The 18,001-nt window shown below is 45.9% G+C and overlaps 1 protein-coding gene across 1 annotated transcript in view; it reads right to left on the bottom strand.

Moving 5' to 3' along the window:
• The window catches only part of itfg1 (integrin alpha FG-GAP repeat containing 1), a 213,706-nt gene that overhangs the window by 169,434 nt on the left and 26,271 nt on the right, over positions 1-18,001 (bottom strand). The window contains exon 7 of the mRNA XM_047362733.1: positions 7,358-7,407. Within this exon, the coding sequence (XP_047218689.1) occupies positions 7,358-7,407 (50 nt within the window). The remainder of the gene's footprint in view (positions 1-7,357; positions 7,408-18,001) is intronic.

Below are 18,001 nucleotides of genomic sequence, written 5' to 3'. Positions count from 1 at the left end.
CTCCCTGATGGTGTGGAGGTTTGGGTCTTGGTCCTGCATGGTTGCCAAGTCTGTGTCACTGGGTTTTCGTCCAAGGTGGAGAGTCTCCCCGGAGCTTTGGGGGTTTTCACGCCTCTCCTTCGTCTGTCGCCGAGTAACGGCACAGATGACATGGGCATGAGATGTAGGAAGCTGTTCTTTTTGGAAACTCCATGGGGTTTCACTTTCAGCTCCCAATCGGGCTAGACGGTCTGCTTCATCATTTCCGTCCTTGTCTGGGCCCAACGTCCGGGAGTGACCTTTCACCTTTTTCCAATACACTACCATTCCATGCTCTGTGGTGAGATGGTCACATGCCAGGAAGAGTTCGGAGTGTTTTACCTCTTTATTCCTGGCATTTTTCATTCCATTCTCTTTCCACACCGGGAGATGGGAGACGAAACTGTGCCGAGCATTGTTGGAGTCGGAGCAGATCACCATTTGTTTAACGTCCAGGGCTGTAGCGTGCTGGAGGGTGATGAGTACTGCTGCAATCTCTGCATATTGACTTGTTTTCGGCCCCAGTTGGTAGTGGTTTGGTTCGGTGACGTGGTGTCCAACCCAGATGATGCCCACACCAGCCTGTAGTCAACCTTCATGAAGAAAGGCGCACCCGTCAATGTAGGCTCTTGGAAGCCCTTCGCACACGTTTTCATCGAAATAGCGGTGATTCGAGGAAAACTGAGAGGTGGCCGGTTTGTCAATGGTGGTCGCTACGGTGTCGCATTCACAGTGCTGACATTCTGCTAACCCTTGTCCCAACACCATTTTATTATTCTGACCGTACTTGACCTCAACGTTATAACCTTGGAGTGCCATCATCCATGTTGCGATGCGACTGTTGGACACTCTTCCTTCTCTCAAACGTTCGCTGTTCAAGAAAATGACCGGTTGGTGGCACGTCTCAATAATGACTTTCTGCCCCCCAATGTAACTGCGGAAATATTCAACTGCCCAAACTGTAGAAAGCAGAGCTCTCTCACAGTCGGAGAACTTAACCTCTATGTCACTCAAAGGTCGGCTTGCGTATGCAACAATTCGCATGTCCTGGTCATGTTTCTGCTTCAATGCAGCACTTAGACACTTGGAGGAGAAACCCACTTCCAGGTAGACCTCCTTGTCCTTATCTGGGTAGGCCAGGCAAGGAGCAGAACCAAGGTTTTGTTTCAGGAGTTGGAAGGCATGCTCTTGTGGTTCCCCCCAAGTAAAAGGCGTGTCTTTGCGCAGGATTTCTGTGAGGAATCTGGCCATCTCCGCATGGTCCTCAATAAACTGCGGGAGTAGTTACAGACCCCTAAGAAACTCCGAAGTTCAGACACGTTCGTTGGAGCCTTTATCTTGGATGGCTCGGATCCTGCTGGCTTGGGGCTCAATGCCGTTTGGGCCCACGGTTAAACCAACGTATTCCACCTTTGTCCGGCAACATTGGCCTTTGGCGAGTGCTAGCTTAGCCCCTGCTGCGCCAAGCTGGTCCAGGACGTGCCGGAGTATGGCTAGGTGTTCCTCGAACGTCCTGCTCCTCATAAGGATGTCATCAACGTAAATGAGGTTTCCCCGGGTTGCGGCATCGGACATGGCCTTGTGAAGGAAGATGTTAAATTCAGCCGGAGAGTTCGAGTACCCAAAGGGGCACCTGTTCCAAGTATACTGGCGGTTCCCGAAGGACATCGCCAATTTGTACTGGTCGGCCGGGTCTACCTTCATTGTCCAAAAGCCATTCGCCACGTCCATTGAGGAGAAGAAGCGAGCGTCTCTCACCTTAGCCAGCTCCTGGTCCAGAAGAATCATAGGCCAGCGTGAGAGGGGTACCTGCTTGTTCACTGAACAGTAGTCGATTGTCAGGCGCCATTTCCCGGTCGGTTTCAACACCGGCCAGATTGGGGAGTTGTACGTGGAGTTGCATTCACGTATTACCTGTTTCTCCAACAGCTTGTCGAGGATCTCTTGAGTCGACTCGTAAGCGGCCAGAGGTATCTTATATTGACGCACGAACGTGGGGGGTGCGTTTGGGTTCGTTGGAATACGAACCATGTGGAGGTCGGTGACCCCACAGTCATGGGAGTCCTTCGAGAGGACTGACTGATATTCATAAATAACTTCTTAAGAGCTGTTCTTTCCTCTTCTGTGCTTAGCGCATTGGCTTTCTCCAGCTGTTCGCTGACCTCGGTCTCAAAACCGGGGTTGGGCTCGCTAGAGGAGTCCTGGGTCCCAGGCTCTTCTTGAGCTGGTTGTTCTGGGTGTGTTGCCAGTGCGTACACTACCAGGTTGCCTTCAGGCCCCAGGGTAGCACCACAGGTGGATTTGGTTGTTAAAACCTCATGTCTCTCAATTGTGATCATGTCCGACGGGAACGTGGACACAACGTCTGGAGAGTCCTGTCTATCGGACACAAATAAGGGCATGTCTCCAATCACGGGGAAGGTTAGCTCGAAGTCACGATAAGAACTGTCTATGAGCATGCCCAGGGGTTTTCTTGCGGCTACCTGGATCGGCACTTGGGTTGGATTCTCCACCAAAAGATCAGTCGAACGGTTGTTCAACTCAAGCATGGGCGTGCCACAGACCATCAGGTTCAAGTCCCGGAAGTAGGGAAGAGGTTGGAAGAAAACGCGGGTGTTCTGAAGCTTCTGTCCCGTTTTGACCGTCAGCCGCATCGGTACCCCTGCTGTTCGCTGCAGTATTAGTGAATCGGTCTCACTGATGGCCTGGCAGGCCTGAGGGGTAGTTTGTTCCGACAGCATGACCTCAGGGGTTCCCAGGAAGGGACTTGAGGGAGCGTTGGCTCGGGCTCAAACAACCTGGTTAAAGGTGTCTAACTGGGCGCCCAGCCGAACCAGTAGATCTGCCCCAATGAAAACCGGCGGGTGCAGGTGTTGAGCAATACTGAAGGTATGGGAGAGCTGTCTCACGCCCAGCTGCACATTGAGGATGCAGACTCCGGTTGCCTTCAGCAGGCGGCGTGACCAGCCTGCTGAGAGCAGACTGTGGCTACGTCGCGCCTCAATTAGATGTGGGTTTTCCCGGGACAGACGGTCATATAACTCCCTGCTGATTGCGGACTTCTCCAGCCAAAGTGTTAAGATCACTTCCGGTGTGAAGGTGTCCTCCAGGTGCACACCTTCCACTATTTTGGGGTTGTAAGGTTTCACCCCTTCGCTTTCCAGAGAGCAGAGAAACGAGTCATGACCGCGAAGGGCAGTTCCCTGGGTGGCCGGATGCACTTGTGCCCCACAGGTGCCCGAGACTGGTTCTGTCGAAGGCATAAGCTTCGCTAGAGGTTCTTTGGGACCCTCCACACTGGAAACTTGGTTGGTGGAAAAGGGCGGTTTACTGCTCGTGCCCAAGGGTTTTGGCGTCTCCACCTGGGCCCACAGTTGGCCCTGGTGGCAGTCAATGAGCGGGGCTAACCTGCCCAGCAGGTCATGGCCGACAGGGAGAGGCTCTGTGTCCAATGTGCAAATGTAAATGGGGTGGACCAAAGTCATGTCTTGGAATGAAACATCCAACCACACCCGACTGGTTATGTATGAGCGGTCTTGGGTGTAGCTGGTTATGCTTACATCGCAACCCTCAATTTGAAATGGTTTACCGAGAGCGAGCATAGCTCTACTCACCTCCTCAAACAGGGTTGAGCACATCAGGCTAATTTCTGATCCAGTGTCCAGGAGTGCGTTCGCCTTAACACACCCCCCTATAATTGTCGGACAGTATAGGCGACCGGCATGTGTGTTGTAGGTTAGTTCACCTAAGAATTTTAGGAAGGGAGTCCGGGGTGTTTCTCCTGACGAGGTCTCAAGGGGTACTTGAGGTTTCTCAGGTTTGTCTCCCCACCCGACCAGATAGACTCTGGTTGCCGTGGAGGCGGAGTCCACGCCTAGTCACGCTGACGGATCTGGTTTATCTAGCTGGTCGGTTTCCCGTTTTGAAGGTGGTGGTGGTGCGGTGGCCTCACGCACCGCTTCTGTTACCATCTTGCGTAAGGCCTCCTTCATCTCTCTCCCCATAATTCCCTCTGCATGTCGGTCCCACCCTTTTCCATCAGTCTTACCTTTCGGCCTCGCTTGGTAGTCAGGGCGCCTGTTGGACCTAGGGTTATCAGATTTACCAGACTTTGGTTGCCGTTCATTGCCAACCCCCCGGTCCTGCTGACTAAACCTACGTTGTTCCCTGAACCGGTTCTTAGCGTGGGTTACTGCTGGAGGTATTTCCTGACCTTCTAACGCGAGGCTGGTTCTGTCAGTCTGGACCTGTAAAACCCTAGCCTCGCCCTCCGATCCCTTGGTCGGGCGAGCACGTGTTTCCCACGCCATCTGAGCATATTTGCGGATCTCTTGCATGCTCATGGTCTTGGTTCTGCAATACATAGTAACATCGTATCACACACTTTCATGAAGGTTGTGGAGGAACAGGGATTTAAAAGCATGTTCCTCCTCAATGCCGGGCGCATTGCGTCCTTGGAAGTAAACGGCTCTCAAGCGCCGGTAATACTCCCTGGGTGCTTCGTTTTTCTTTTGCTGGATCGTGAAAGCACCAAGTGTGGTGGGGGCCCGGTCCGTGTACACGGAATATTCTTCCCTTAAAGCTTCGCAAAGGGTTGAATAACGGTCTCGGACTGCGGGTGTCAGGCTCTCCATGAAAACATGGACGCTCCTGTATGTTGTCTTCCAGATGAGCTTCAGTTTCTCCCGTGCTGATGGGCAGTACAAATCTAGAAGACAGCGTTCCACTTCCCTAAGGTAATCATCAATGTTTGATTCTGCCTTATTAGGGTCGAAACGCTCTATGTCTTTGGCAAGGGACTCAAGCTGGCGGGTGCGCAATCCACTCTCAGGGATTGGTCCCGGCCCATCTGAGTCATCATCGGAGAGTTCACTCCGGCTGCACTCAGGGGGTATCAGTGCATCACGCCTCATCCTCGGAGGAGGCAGTGGAGGCTGCTCCCGGTATAACGGTGGGCCCTGTGCTTCCTGGACTTGGGTCCTGGGCAGCGGTTGAGGGCGGTAGGAACGACCTGAATCCCAGGGGCACTCAAGGCACTCCTGTCGCCTTGGCAGAGGTGATGGATCGTAGAGGACCGTACTGCGAGTCACGTTTGACGGCTGCTCGCATATGAGCCGTGAACTATTTACACCTGCTGGGTCCCCAGCTAGGTACCGTTCATGGCTGCTGATTGCAGTGGGGTGGGGCACCGCACCACTGAACCTATTCTGACTACTTACACCTGTTCTTGCCTCGGTGGATGTATGGGGAACCCTATGAGCCTGGAAAGGTAATCTCTGGAGAGCAGCTTCTACATCCTCCAGATCTGACCTGCAGGTTCTCTCAGGGTTTCGCAGGTGTGGCTCACCTCCAAAGGTTTCAACCTGTGAGGTGGGTTTCGGTTCGTCCCACCATTCTTCCAGGGGGGGAGGGGTGGCATGGCTACCCTCTATTGCTTCCAATCTATTTCCAACTTCTGTTATTTCACCTCTAAGGACATCCACTGTCTGCAAAGTATCATTCAGCTCGAACTCCAGTTTAACGCGCTGGTCAACTTCCAACATTAACCTTCGCTGATATAACAGAGTGAGCTGTCCTAACACATCTGAGACCCGTCTGTCCTTCGGGGGCTTTTTAATGACTTGGAGCAACTCCTGAATCCTGGCTTCACATTGCTCAATGCCATACTCATTGAGACCTTTACGCTCCTCTGGGGACAACAGAATCAATGACCCAATCATCTCTTGTACCTGCATTCCTATGGGGTCCTCCACCATACACACATCTCCAGCTGCAGTCTGGGATGTTTCCTCCATCTTTGGCCCAAAATGCACAATGCAAACACACAAACTGTTTATCTATGAACCACCACTAAAAGAAATTAGCAGCAATGCAACAGGCTAGGCTGTTCAGTGATTAAAGGATTGCTAAAATTAATTAGCCGCACACAACAGGCTAAGCACAACCTAGTCAAAATAACCCCTAATTCAAAAATGTTCTGTGCGAAACTCAAAAGTCTCACAATAAAACGTCCTAGTTAACGGAGATCACAACTGTTCATTCTGTGCAACAGTGATTTGATGTCTGTACTCAGTGATGTCCTGATCATAAAACTTCCCCCAACTCCCGAGCAGATCAAGAGTTATAAAGCTTATGGCGGCAAGCTAGCGAGCAGTGAGATTGGAGACAAAGGGAAATGGAGAATTTCACCATGAGGTGATTTTAACAGTCCAGTCTTACTACACACCTGCGTTGGCTCTCAGGTGGTAAAACACGCACAGAGCTAGCACAGCGGCTTCATACATCAACACGACACATCAAAGTTCCAATAAGCAAGGTTACATGCACATATCGATCAGAACACATGAGATCCTAACTAGCGATTCTGATCGCTCTACAACCTCTGGCCCTGCCCAGGCCTTCTAATAAAGAAATAAAAATAAAGGATGAGTTTTTTACTTGGTGAAGCTCCTTCTGGGGCAGCGAGTGAGAGGAAAAGAGGGGGGGGGGGGGGTTGAAGCGTTGTGCGAAACCTCAGTTATGAATTGTTCGTTGTCCAACGAGAGAGAATGAATGAACTCTGCAAAGAGCTCTTTCTCTTGAAGTGGCGCACTTCAGTCACTAGTCCGGTTCCTAGCAGAAGGCGTATGTTCAAAGTGAGCGCCTTCATATATAGCGCCCTGTGACGTCAGACTTGGGACGCCCAGTCATATCAGTCGCAGTGCTCGACGGGATATGTAGTAGCGGGCTGTCCTGGATACAAAATGGCCGATGCCATTGGAGAGGCACAGTGACGTCCAACAACGTGCAGATAGTCCAATACTCAGCAAACAAGTGGTCCAACACAACTCATGCTGCAGAACTTTTAAACATGGCCAAACATCCTTGGCAGCCAGACCCCGCTGGAGGTCAAACATGCTACAGTAGCAAATAGGTAGAAAGGAGATGCTGGGTCCTTTTTGAAATAAAAAGGACAGTATCTTCACACACCATTGAAAAACAAAGCATGCACTGTGTTGACTACCAATAGCTGTCAAACTGTAAAGTATTGAAAATTCTAAGTGTATAGTTTACATATTATTATTTAGAATGTTTATAGTTTGACCAGGAAATAATATGATCCAAATATGGCAGTAGAGTTGTAATCTTTTGTCTAAGAAATGTAGAGTTTGATTATTGTAAACAGTCTGAAATGTCACAGCAATATTTATATAACTTTATATGCAATCTTTTCCATAATTTTTACTTGAAAGGTACAAGATCAATCAACTATTTAGCACATTTCTCCATTTATTTTAGATAGGTACATTTTTGTAAAAACGGCCACATAAATTTAGGTGAAGTTAAACAGGTTTATTACCTTATTGAGCCAAGTCTCAAACATCCCCTCTTCAGCTGTTAGGAACAAATCTGTTGTGGGAAATCCAGACAAGAGAGAAAAGACAAGCAAGTTAGTAAGTGGGATATTACTAATCCATTTGTTTGAACGTGTTAAAAATAAAAAGGTTACAATGATAGCATGTTCAAGTCCAGGGTACTGCACATATAAAAGCTTTGCTACTGTAGTAAAACCTGAAAATTACCAGCAAAACCTGCACATAAAACCTCTTTTTATTCTCCTGTTATTAGTTTGACCTGATTGGGAGGAGAGAGTAAATTGAATAAGTTTGAATAAGAACGTCTAGACTTTGAAAACACTGAAATGCATCAAGAATGCTATTTGTTTCACTCTGTCACCTGATGACCCCAGAATCAGTTTATGCACTTTTAACTTGTATTAAACCATAAATGACAGAATTTTTTCTTCAACTCAATCAGGACAAAATTGAGGTTTTAGTAATTAGCACAGCTATTCAGAGGAAGGAACTCAGTGCAATTTCAAACTCTGGCAGTGAACCTTGCAGACCAGATCAATTATTTTACATCGCATCAGAAATGTTGCAGAGAATGTCAGTCAAACGAAAAGACAGTAACATACATATTTCTTATTTTTTAGGGTGAGGGGGGGGGGGGGGCGACCACTGTGCCAGCGCTGCATCTGACAGACATTTTTAACAAGAAGAACTGATACGCAATACTCATCTCTCTGGTCTTCCCTTCATTATGTTAGGAGAAATGCATTTCATGTAGAGGCAGAATGTTAATGAACAAATGAAACCTATTCAGATAATAATCTGTTGCGAATAAAAATATAAATAAGATTCCAAAAGCACTAAAAATCAATTGGCTTCTTTGAGCTGTTAGAGGGAAAAACTGGTGAAGAGAAGGAAAAAAATATAGTGGCGAAATTTAGAGCTCAAAGCAACAGGATTTCACTGAGCTTTCTCAGGTCTTCACCCCCTGGTAATGCCTGTAGCTTTCACTATTGGAATCTTATAACCTCCACTTGTACTCATATTGCTTGTGCTGAATCTTGGAGCTGTGGGCTACACTTTTAATGAAGTTTCTGTATGCTTCTCTGTGAGATGATGATTACTTTCATCACTATGTTCTGTGGTTCTGCCCCAGTAATTGGACATGAAATAAATATTGGCATTGATCTGCCTTTGAGCAGAGCTTTACACAATGTGTTGCAGTGCTCTGTGTAGAAATACGCAAATGATGATGAATTGGAAAAAAAGAAAGGAGGAAAGGTTAGTGAGAGGAACAGCAGAGGTCATGTATAATGAATGTGACAACAGCAGACATTTATGTTGGGACCACAGCCATTGTTACAACGTGAAAGGCCAGTACAGACTTTCCTGGATCTTTCAAAATAAATTGCATTAACCTACTCCCAGCACAGCCAGGAAACGGGGTAACTGCGGACTTCCTGTGATGTCACTGTCCAAATAAAAGCACCGCTCTTGCTAAATCCTGTCTCTTCCACCCGGACTCCGTGCAAGGCTGGCCAGAGAGGCAGCGTGCTCTCTTTGCTGGCAAACAGACATACCGGGGTTGGACAATGAAACTGAAACACCTGGTTTTAGACCACAATAATTTATTAATATGGTGTAGGGCCTCCTTTTGCGGCCAATACAGCGTCAATTCGTCTTTGGAATGACATATACAAGTCCTGCACAGTGGTCAGAGGGATTTTAAGCCATTCTTCTTGCAGGATAGTGGTCAGGTCACTACGTGATACTGGTGGAGGAAAACGTTTCCTGACTCGCTCCTCCAAAACACCCCAAAGTGGCTCAATAATATTTAGATCTGATGACTGTGTCATCAGGTCAACGGACGCATCACCGTGGTAACGTGCCGTGTGCTCAGCGGACAGAACGGGCCGCCCAGCCACTGCTCCAGAGGTTAGCTGGAAGCTCAGCTTTGTGTTCTGTGTTTGTGTGTTTTTAAAGTTAAGACAAACTTTGATTTTAAACAAAGAAGATCGATCATAACGCGCCGTCCGTGGTCGGTGTTTACATCCCGCCGCAAGCCAACGTGCAGGTCGCACAGCACATGCTCGCCGACCAGATACTGAGTGTGGAGCGGACCAACCCGGACTACTTAGTTATCGTCATTGGCGACTTTAACAAAGGTAATCTCACCCACGAACTCCCCAAATATAGGCAGTTTATAAAATGTCCAACCAGAGAGGACAACATTCTGGATCACTGTTACACCACCATCAGAGACGCTTATCACGCCGTCCCACGTGCTGCACTGGGCCAATCCGACCACATCATGGTCCACCTGATTCCTGCATACAGGCAGAAACTAAAGCTCTGCAAACCTGTTATGAGGACAACAAGGAAGTGGAGCAGTGAGGCTGTGGAGAATCTCCAGGCGTGTTTAGGCTGTACAGAATCAGAATCAGAATCAGAAAAGCTTTATTGCCAAGTACGTTTTTGGACATACAAGGAATTTGTTTTGGCGGGATGTGTTCAGGACTACTACCAACAGTCTGGACGAGTACACAGAGGCTGTGACTTCCTACATCAGCTTTTGTGAGGACAGCTGTGTACCATCATGCACCAGGGTGAGTTACAACAACGACAAACCCTGGTTCACAGCCAAACTCAGAAGGTTAAGACTGGATAAGGAAGAGGCCTTCAGGAGTGGGGACAAAGACATATACAGAGAGGCGAAGTACAAGTTTGGCAAGGCTGTGAAAGAGGCCAAACCACTGTACTCTGAGAAGCTCCAAAACCAGTTCTCAGCCAACGACTCTACGTCTGTGTGGAAAGGGCTCAGGCAGATCATCAACAACAAGCCGAAAGCCCCCCACTCCATCAACAACCGACGCCTCGCCAACGACCTGAACGAGTTCTACTGCCGCTTTGAAAGACAAAGGGACAGTCCTGCAAGCATCCCCCACGACACCCCCCAACACCTGCAGCCACAATCCACCACCCCCACCTCCCCAACCTCAAGAGGGGCCTTGGCACCTCCAACCCCCACCCTGAAGTTCCCCCCCACCAGCCCCCTACCCACGCCGGGGACGGCTCTTTCCATCCAGGACAGGGACGTCAACAAACTCTTCAGGAGACAGAACCCCCGGAAAGCTGCTAGACCGGATTCTGTCTCACCAGCCAACCTGAAGCACTGCGCTGATCAGCTGTCTCCAGTCTTCACAGACATTTTTAACACCTCACTGGAGACATGTCATGTGCCAGCCTGCTTCAAGTCCTCCACCATCATCCCTGTTCCCAAGAAGCCAAGGACCACAGGGCTTAATGACTTCAGACCCGTCGCCCTGACCTCTGTGGTGATGAAGTCCTTTGAGCGCCTTGTGCTCTCACACCTAAAATAAATCACGGACCCCCTCCTGGGCCCCCGGCAGTTTGCCTACAGAGCCAACAGGTCTGTAGATGATGCAGTCAACTTAGCCCTTCACTTCATCCTCCGGCACCTGGACTCCACAGGAACCTACGCCAGGATCCTGTTTGTGGATTTCAGCTCTGCCTTCAACACCATTGTCCCAGCTCTGCTCCGCTCCAGGAGAAGCTCTCCCAGCTGAGTGTGCCCGACTCCACCTGTAGGTGGATCACTGACTTCCTGTCTGACAGGAAGCAGCGCGTGAGGCTGGGGAAGCATGTCTCTGACTCCCTGACCATCAGCACTGGTTCCCCCCAAGGCTGTGTTCTCTCTCCTCTGCTCTTCTCCCTGTACACCAACAACTGCACCTCCAGTCACCAGTCTGTCAAGCTTCTGAAGGTTGCGGACGACACCACCCTGATCGGACTCATCTCTGATGGTGACGAGTCCGCGTACAGATGGGAGGTGGACCATCTGTTAGACTGGTGCAGCCAGAACAACCTTGAGCTCAACGCTCTAAAGACAGTGGAGATGGTTGTGGACTTCAGGCAGAACCCAGCCCCACCTGCCCCCATCACCCTCTGTGACTCCACAATTGACACTGTGGAATCTTTCCGCTTTCTGGGAACCATCATCTCCCAGGATCTCAAGTGGGAGCCAAACTTCAGCTCCCTCATCAAGAAAGCCCAGCAGAGGATGTTCTTCCTGCGGCAGCTGAAGAAATTCAACCTGCCAAAGACTATGATGGTGCACTTCTACACAGCCATCATTGAGTCCATCCTCACCTCCTCCATCACCATCTGGTACGCCGCTGCTACAGCCAAGGATAAGGGCAGGCTGCAGCGTGTCATTCGGTCTGCTGAGAAGGTGATTGGCTGCAGTCTACTGTCACTCCAGGAACTGTACACCTCCAAGACCCTGAAGCGGGCAGGGAAGATTCTGGCTAATCCCTACACCCCGGTTACAGACTCTTTGAAATTCTCCCCTCAGACAGGAGGCTGCGGTCCATCCGGACCAAAACCTCACGCCACAAGAACAATTTTTTCCCATCTGCCACCAGCCTTGTTAACAAAACCCGGAAACCACACTGACACTTCCCTTTCTCCCACACCCCCACCCTTTTTTGCTGACCGGATACTTGTAACTTGTAACTCTATGCGTTACATTAACGCTCAGCTTGGACTCCTGCTTTACTTACACTGCCATACTTGCACACTGATCATCTGCGCTGTTGTACCGCTCTGGCATCCTATACTGCTCTATATTTACTCTCACTCACTTAAAACTGTGCACATATATTTATATTATATTGTAGATATGTTTATACTGTTTAATTTGTATTGTATTGCACCGACTACGCCAAAACAAATTCCTTGTATGTCCAAAAACGTACTTGGCAATAAAGCTTTTCAGATTCTGATTCTGATAACCCTTTTATTGACGGTATTTTAAAGGTGTGTTTGATTCTGGTGCTAAGCTATCAACTTCTTTGTTCGTTTTAACTGCTAACAGCTAAGAACACGTGCTTGTCTTCTATTCTAGAATTCTAGAATTGCGCCGTTCAAGGTGGCAGCAGGTTGGAATAGCTCTGTTACTTTTGATTCTGATTTATTCTTTTTTGGGAACTATTCCTCTTGTGGTGGATGCAGTGGATTTTTTTTGGACAACTGTCCTCTCCGGTGTTGGATGCTGTGCACCTTGGAGGATTTTTCCTAATACTTTCTATTTTTGGACATTTGTTATGATGCATTGCCATGGCAACGGGGTTGTTTCTTACAACCGGGAGCAGCTGATTAATATCTCAAAAGCTCAAATAATACTTCAACTACAACCCCAAATCCCTGATGAGTTGAAAAGGAGACGCTGTGGATGCAGAGCAGGAGCTAAGAGAAGAGAGAGAGGGAGGAAGTTCAAACCATCTCTTCCGTCGATTATGATGGGCAATGTGAGATCGTTGGGAAACAAGTTGGATGAACTCCAAGCCCTACAAAGGACCCAGCCAGAGTACCGGGCATGCAGTATTATGTGTTTTACTGAGACATGGCTGCAGGATCATATCCCCGACTCCAGCGTCTCTCTGCCGGGCTTGTTAACCATACGAGTAGACAGAGATTTAAAGAGGAGCGGCAAATGTAAAGGAGGTGGACTGGCAGTACTTGTGAACAACAGATGGTGTAATCCAGGACATGTTACTGTGAAGTGTCATCTCTGCAGTCCAGATATTGAACTGTTGGCAGTAAGTTTTTGTCCATATTATTTACCCAGAGAGATCACCAGTGTTATTTTGGCAACAGTTTATGTTTCACCTTCCGCTGTTGCCGACACTGCATGTGATGCCATCAGCTCAGTTGTTGCTAAGCTACAAACACAAAACCCCAATGCTTTTGTGGCAATTTCTGGTGATTTTAGCCATGCTTCCCTCTCTGCTACACTTCCAATGTTTCAACAGTTTGTCAGCTGCTCTACCAGAGAAAACAAAACATTGGATTTGTTTTATGCAAATGTCAAGGACTCATACATCTCTACAGCAAGACCTCCTCTAGGCAAATCAGATCACAATCTTGTTTTTCTCTGCTCGAAATATAAGCCCCTTGTTCAGAGGCAACCTGTAATAAAGAGGACTGTGAGAAAATGGTCACAGGAAGCTGAAGAAGCTCTGCAAGGTTGCTTTGAGGCTACAGACTGGGACGCACTGTGCCAGCCACATGGAGAGGACATCAATGCCATGACTGAGTGTGTAAACGACTATATAAACTTCTGTGTGGATAACATCATCCCCACCAGAACCGTGAGATGCTTCCCCAATAACAAGCCTTGGATCACCAGTGACCTGAAGGACCTGCTTAACAAGAAAAAAAGAGCCTTCAGAGAGGGAGACAGAGAATTATTGAGGAGTTTACAGAAGCAACTTAAAATCAAGATAAGAGACAGCAAGGAGGTGTACAAGAAGAAGCTGGAGAGCAAGCTCCAGCAAAACAATATCAGAGATGTGTGGACAGGGATGAAGAAGATCACGGGCTTCAGGCAGAGGGATGATCGGACCGATGAAGATCTGGACAGAGCCAATGAACTGAACACATTCATAGGTTCAGTTCAGAAACAATCTTCGCATCCTCCTCTCCTGCTTCAACAAACCCACTGTCATCTGGACAAAGCCAGCAGCACTGTGAGGATCATGTTATTTGATTTCTCCAGTGCATTTAATACAATCCAACCTGATTTGCTTTGTCAGAAACTCCAGAAGACTCAGGTGGAGGCCTCAACAATCTTCTGGATCAAGACTACCTGACAAACAGACCACAGTTTGTGAGACTGAAGGGTTATGAGTCTAACCAGGTAGTCAGCAGCATAGGAGCACCACAGGGGACTGTACTCTCACCATTCCTTTTCATTCTGTACACCTCAGACTTCCAGTACAAGACAGACTCCTGTCATCTGCAGAAATACTCGGATGATTCAGCAGTCGTGGGGTGGATCAGAGATGGACAAGAAGCTGAGTACAGGAAGGTGGTGGACCGATTTGTGGCATGGTGTGGAAACAATCATCTCATTTTGAACGTAATTAAAACAAAGGAGATGATTTTAGATTTTAAGAGAAACAGGAATAAGTCAAAAACTATTTCCATCATGGGAGAAGAGGTGGAGGTGGTGGAGGAGTATAAACAGACAACAGACTAGAGTGGAGATGCAACTGTGGAGCCATCTACAAGAAGGGACAGAGCAGACTGTACTTCTTGAGGAAGCTTAGGTCCTTTGGTGTTTGCAGCAAGATGCTGCATATCTTCTATAAGTCTGTTGTGGAGAGTGTGATCTCTTGTGCCATCATCTGCTGGGGAAGCAGCATCAGAGCCAGGGACTTAAAAAAGCTCAACAAGCTGATAAAGAAGGCTGGCTCTGTTCTGGGGACTCCTCTGGAACCTCTGGAGATCATTGTGGAAAGAAGGATTCTTCATAAAATGAAGAACATTATGGAGAACCCTGAGCATCCTCTTCATGAGACTGTCCTACAACAATAGAGTGTCTTCAGTCAGAGGTTTCTTCAGATGGAGCGCTACAGGAGATCCTTCCTGCCCACAGCCATCAGCATCTACAACAGCTGTTTGAAAAAACCTTCATAATGAGCTACAACAACATTTAATTTCCCTTTGGGATTAATAAAGTATTTTTGAATTGAATTGAATTGTCTGCTAAATAATATTTACCCAGAAAGGTTGTTAGTTTTCAATCAAGTAAATAATAGTTCCCTAAACATTATTTTACTAAACCTGATAACTAAGTAAACACCATTAAGGCCCATTTCCCCAGAAAGATTTGACTCTTTTCCAAAATATTTCCTTGAATATTTTACCACTTCCTTAATAATATTTCTTTGAATATTATTTTACTAAATAAAGGCATCAAATGAGACACCATTGATAATTAGTCATCCAGAAGGTTGGTTTTATTAAGCAGATCATTCTTTAAAACATTATTTTATTAAAACAATATTTTATCTGATCTTTCTTGCATTGTGAATGGTTGTCTAAAGATATGCTGATTATTGCCTAAGTTAGTTCCAAGACTAACTTAACTTCACTTCCAGATTCTTCAAGATAATCCTTGGTTCTCAAACATAAACATTGCATGGTAATGTTGCATCACTCTTTTGGTCATGGTTTTCAATAATCTTTAATCAACTTGTTTATATTGTACATAGCCCATTAGTCTTCGTTATTCTTTAATTCTGCTTGGTAGTTTAGTTGGACTGTTTAGCATAGTAAAGAGTTTGTTGATTGAAATATGTTTGACTTTGAGCTGACTTATTCTTGTTAATAAATTATTGTATTTTAAGAAATTGTGTGAATTCATTCCATGTGTGCAGAGTTTATGCTGTTCAATAATGTCGGAGCTCATCTCACACCTTTCTATTTTGTCCTAATACCATTGCCTTACTGGGCTGGTATTCACAGGATAACCCTTAACAGACCAAAATATTATTTGATAAAATATTAAAATATTAATATTTTCAGATTCATAGTCACAACATTTAACATCAAGTGATTACCTCAAATGCACACAATGTAAGGTAAAAATGTTGCACTGTGATTGGTTAGAAATGATGTTGGCAATATCCAAAAAGATAAGAAAAATGTATGTCACTAATTTAGAGGAAGTTGTGATTGGCTAACTGTCAAACACTGATTAAAACCCTTCCTCACACATACAGAGTAGTTTAATTTATGGGCTCAAAAATGCCTCAGAATTCGATCACCACCAGCCCCACAGGCTGATTAGAGATTCACCTGAGAAACAAAAACATCTAAAACATCTACAGCTAGTGCTAGGTATTATTCTCTAGAGATATTCTTCTTAGTCCCATCCAACCACCAGCTTTGGTCATTTATGAGGGAAAATTGCAATATTTTGGATATTATTGTAGTTACTACGGCCTAATACCACATACTTCTTTTATTTTACAATAATTAAGATCCAGAATTCTACCTTTCAAACTTTACTTCAAATAGGTTGCAAACAAGAACTCTGAACATTTTTACATAAACAAGGCAAACAACCAATTCACGCATACATTATACACACAGCTCAGGCTTCACACTAATTGTGCACTTTGTGTTTGTCCTTCTCTGAATTGCTGAGTGCGTTCTGTAGCCTCTACGGGTGGCGTGTTGATGAGCTTAGTTAATCAGCCAATCAGGCCCCTTAGACAGAACCCAGCCGGGATTGGCTGATTAGCAGCAAGTCTGGTGTGTCAGTGAGAGGAGCATGTTGGAGCAGAGCGATGCATACAGAGACCTTCATTTTGCAAAGACTTAACACTATGACTGTGGAGAAGGTCCCCCACCTCTCCACTGATCTGTTTTAAAGGAGAAATGAATGCAGAAAGACCTCCATAAAGAATCTGTTGTTGAGCCAGGATGGAAGTCTATGATCCTACACAGTCCCACTGAGGTGACTGTGTAGGTTACCACTCTTTCAAGTTAAAGAGATATCCCGTAAATGAATACAAAATGATAGAAAGGCAACGCAGTCCTTCTTGTAATATATCGATTACTATGGCTTGTTTTAACATGGATTAATTTAACTGTTTTTGAATTAGCCTGAGTGTCCTGTTAAATTGGACTTGTGTTGTTTGTCGCTGTCAGATTAAATATTCAAATCAACTCCCACTAAAGAGCAATTACCTTTAATTTACTGGTAAAATAAGAAACCATTTATTATATTATGTCCTGTAGAATAACAATGAGTTTGATGTTATTGTCTTAAGTGATTAGGACTTCTTACCACTGTGCCTACCCAAAATTAACCCAGCACCTGGTAATGTGGAGAAACTTCTAAAAGCCAAATTAAAATACTACTAAGCACAGCAAGAAGACCACTACAATGGGCCTGGGCCATTGGACCTGTCACTGGGTTGAGCCATATTCTTCTAAAGAGTTTAAATCAAGGCAAACTAGTTTTTCATTTCCCTACGTGGGATCAAATAGTTGCTCAATGGAAGATTTTTCTTCATAACACTGCTGAGACTTTTCAGATCTACAAGATAAAGTTTCATGAAATGTCATTACTTTTCATATGATTTCGTATGCTATAAATAAGATTTCATCAAACTGAACTGGTATAGTGGCAGGTCTACAAAAGGACTCAAAGGAATGTGTTTTATATTATTGTCACTTCTCACTCTGCAAGTCAATAAGTGTAAAAAATCAAAAGTCAACCACATAACTTTGACTGTCAAATGTTTGTACAAGAAAATGAGTAAAACTTGCCAGACGGCAGGAATTTATGGCAACACACCTGAAATACAGTATCAGTTTATTTGCTGTGCCATCACTGCTCTTCATTATGCTCCACATCAATGCCCTTGCACATTCTAATCTGAATTAAGAAGTCTTCCTCTCATTGTCAATTATTTGGATGAAGATCAAAGGCTCCTTCTTGAATTTGATCTAAATCATCCTAAATCAGAGGACTTCCAAAGAAAAACATCCCCTTCAGGAATGTTTACATACAACACACTACAAATGTATCCATACCCCTTTAACTTTTTCAAATTTTGTTACTTTAAAACCACTAACATCTAAGTTTCTTTTTGGGATTCTTGGTCTAACTCAAAGTAGCAGATGATTTCAAGGTGGAAGAAAAATGACACGTTTTGCTGATTTTTTATTTCTTTTTACAAATGAAACTCAAGAATGTGTGGTAACCCCACAGCGAGATGTTTCCACCACCACGTTTCATGGTGGGGATGATGTATTCAGCGTGACGTGCA

The sequence above is a fragment of the Girardinichthys multiradiatus genome, chromosome 4 (genome assembly GCF_021462225.1).
Source record: "Girardinichthys multiradiatus isolate DD_20200921_A chromosome 4, DD_fGirMul_XY1, whole genome shotgun sequence".
NCBI lineage: Eukaryota > Metazoa > Chordata > Actinopteri > Cyprinodontiformes > Goodeidae > Girardinichthys > Girardinichthys multiradiatus.
The sequence above is the reverse complement of the archived record's forward strand: the minus strand, read 5'-3'. Positions and strand labels throughout refer to the sequence as shown.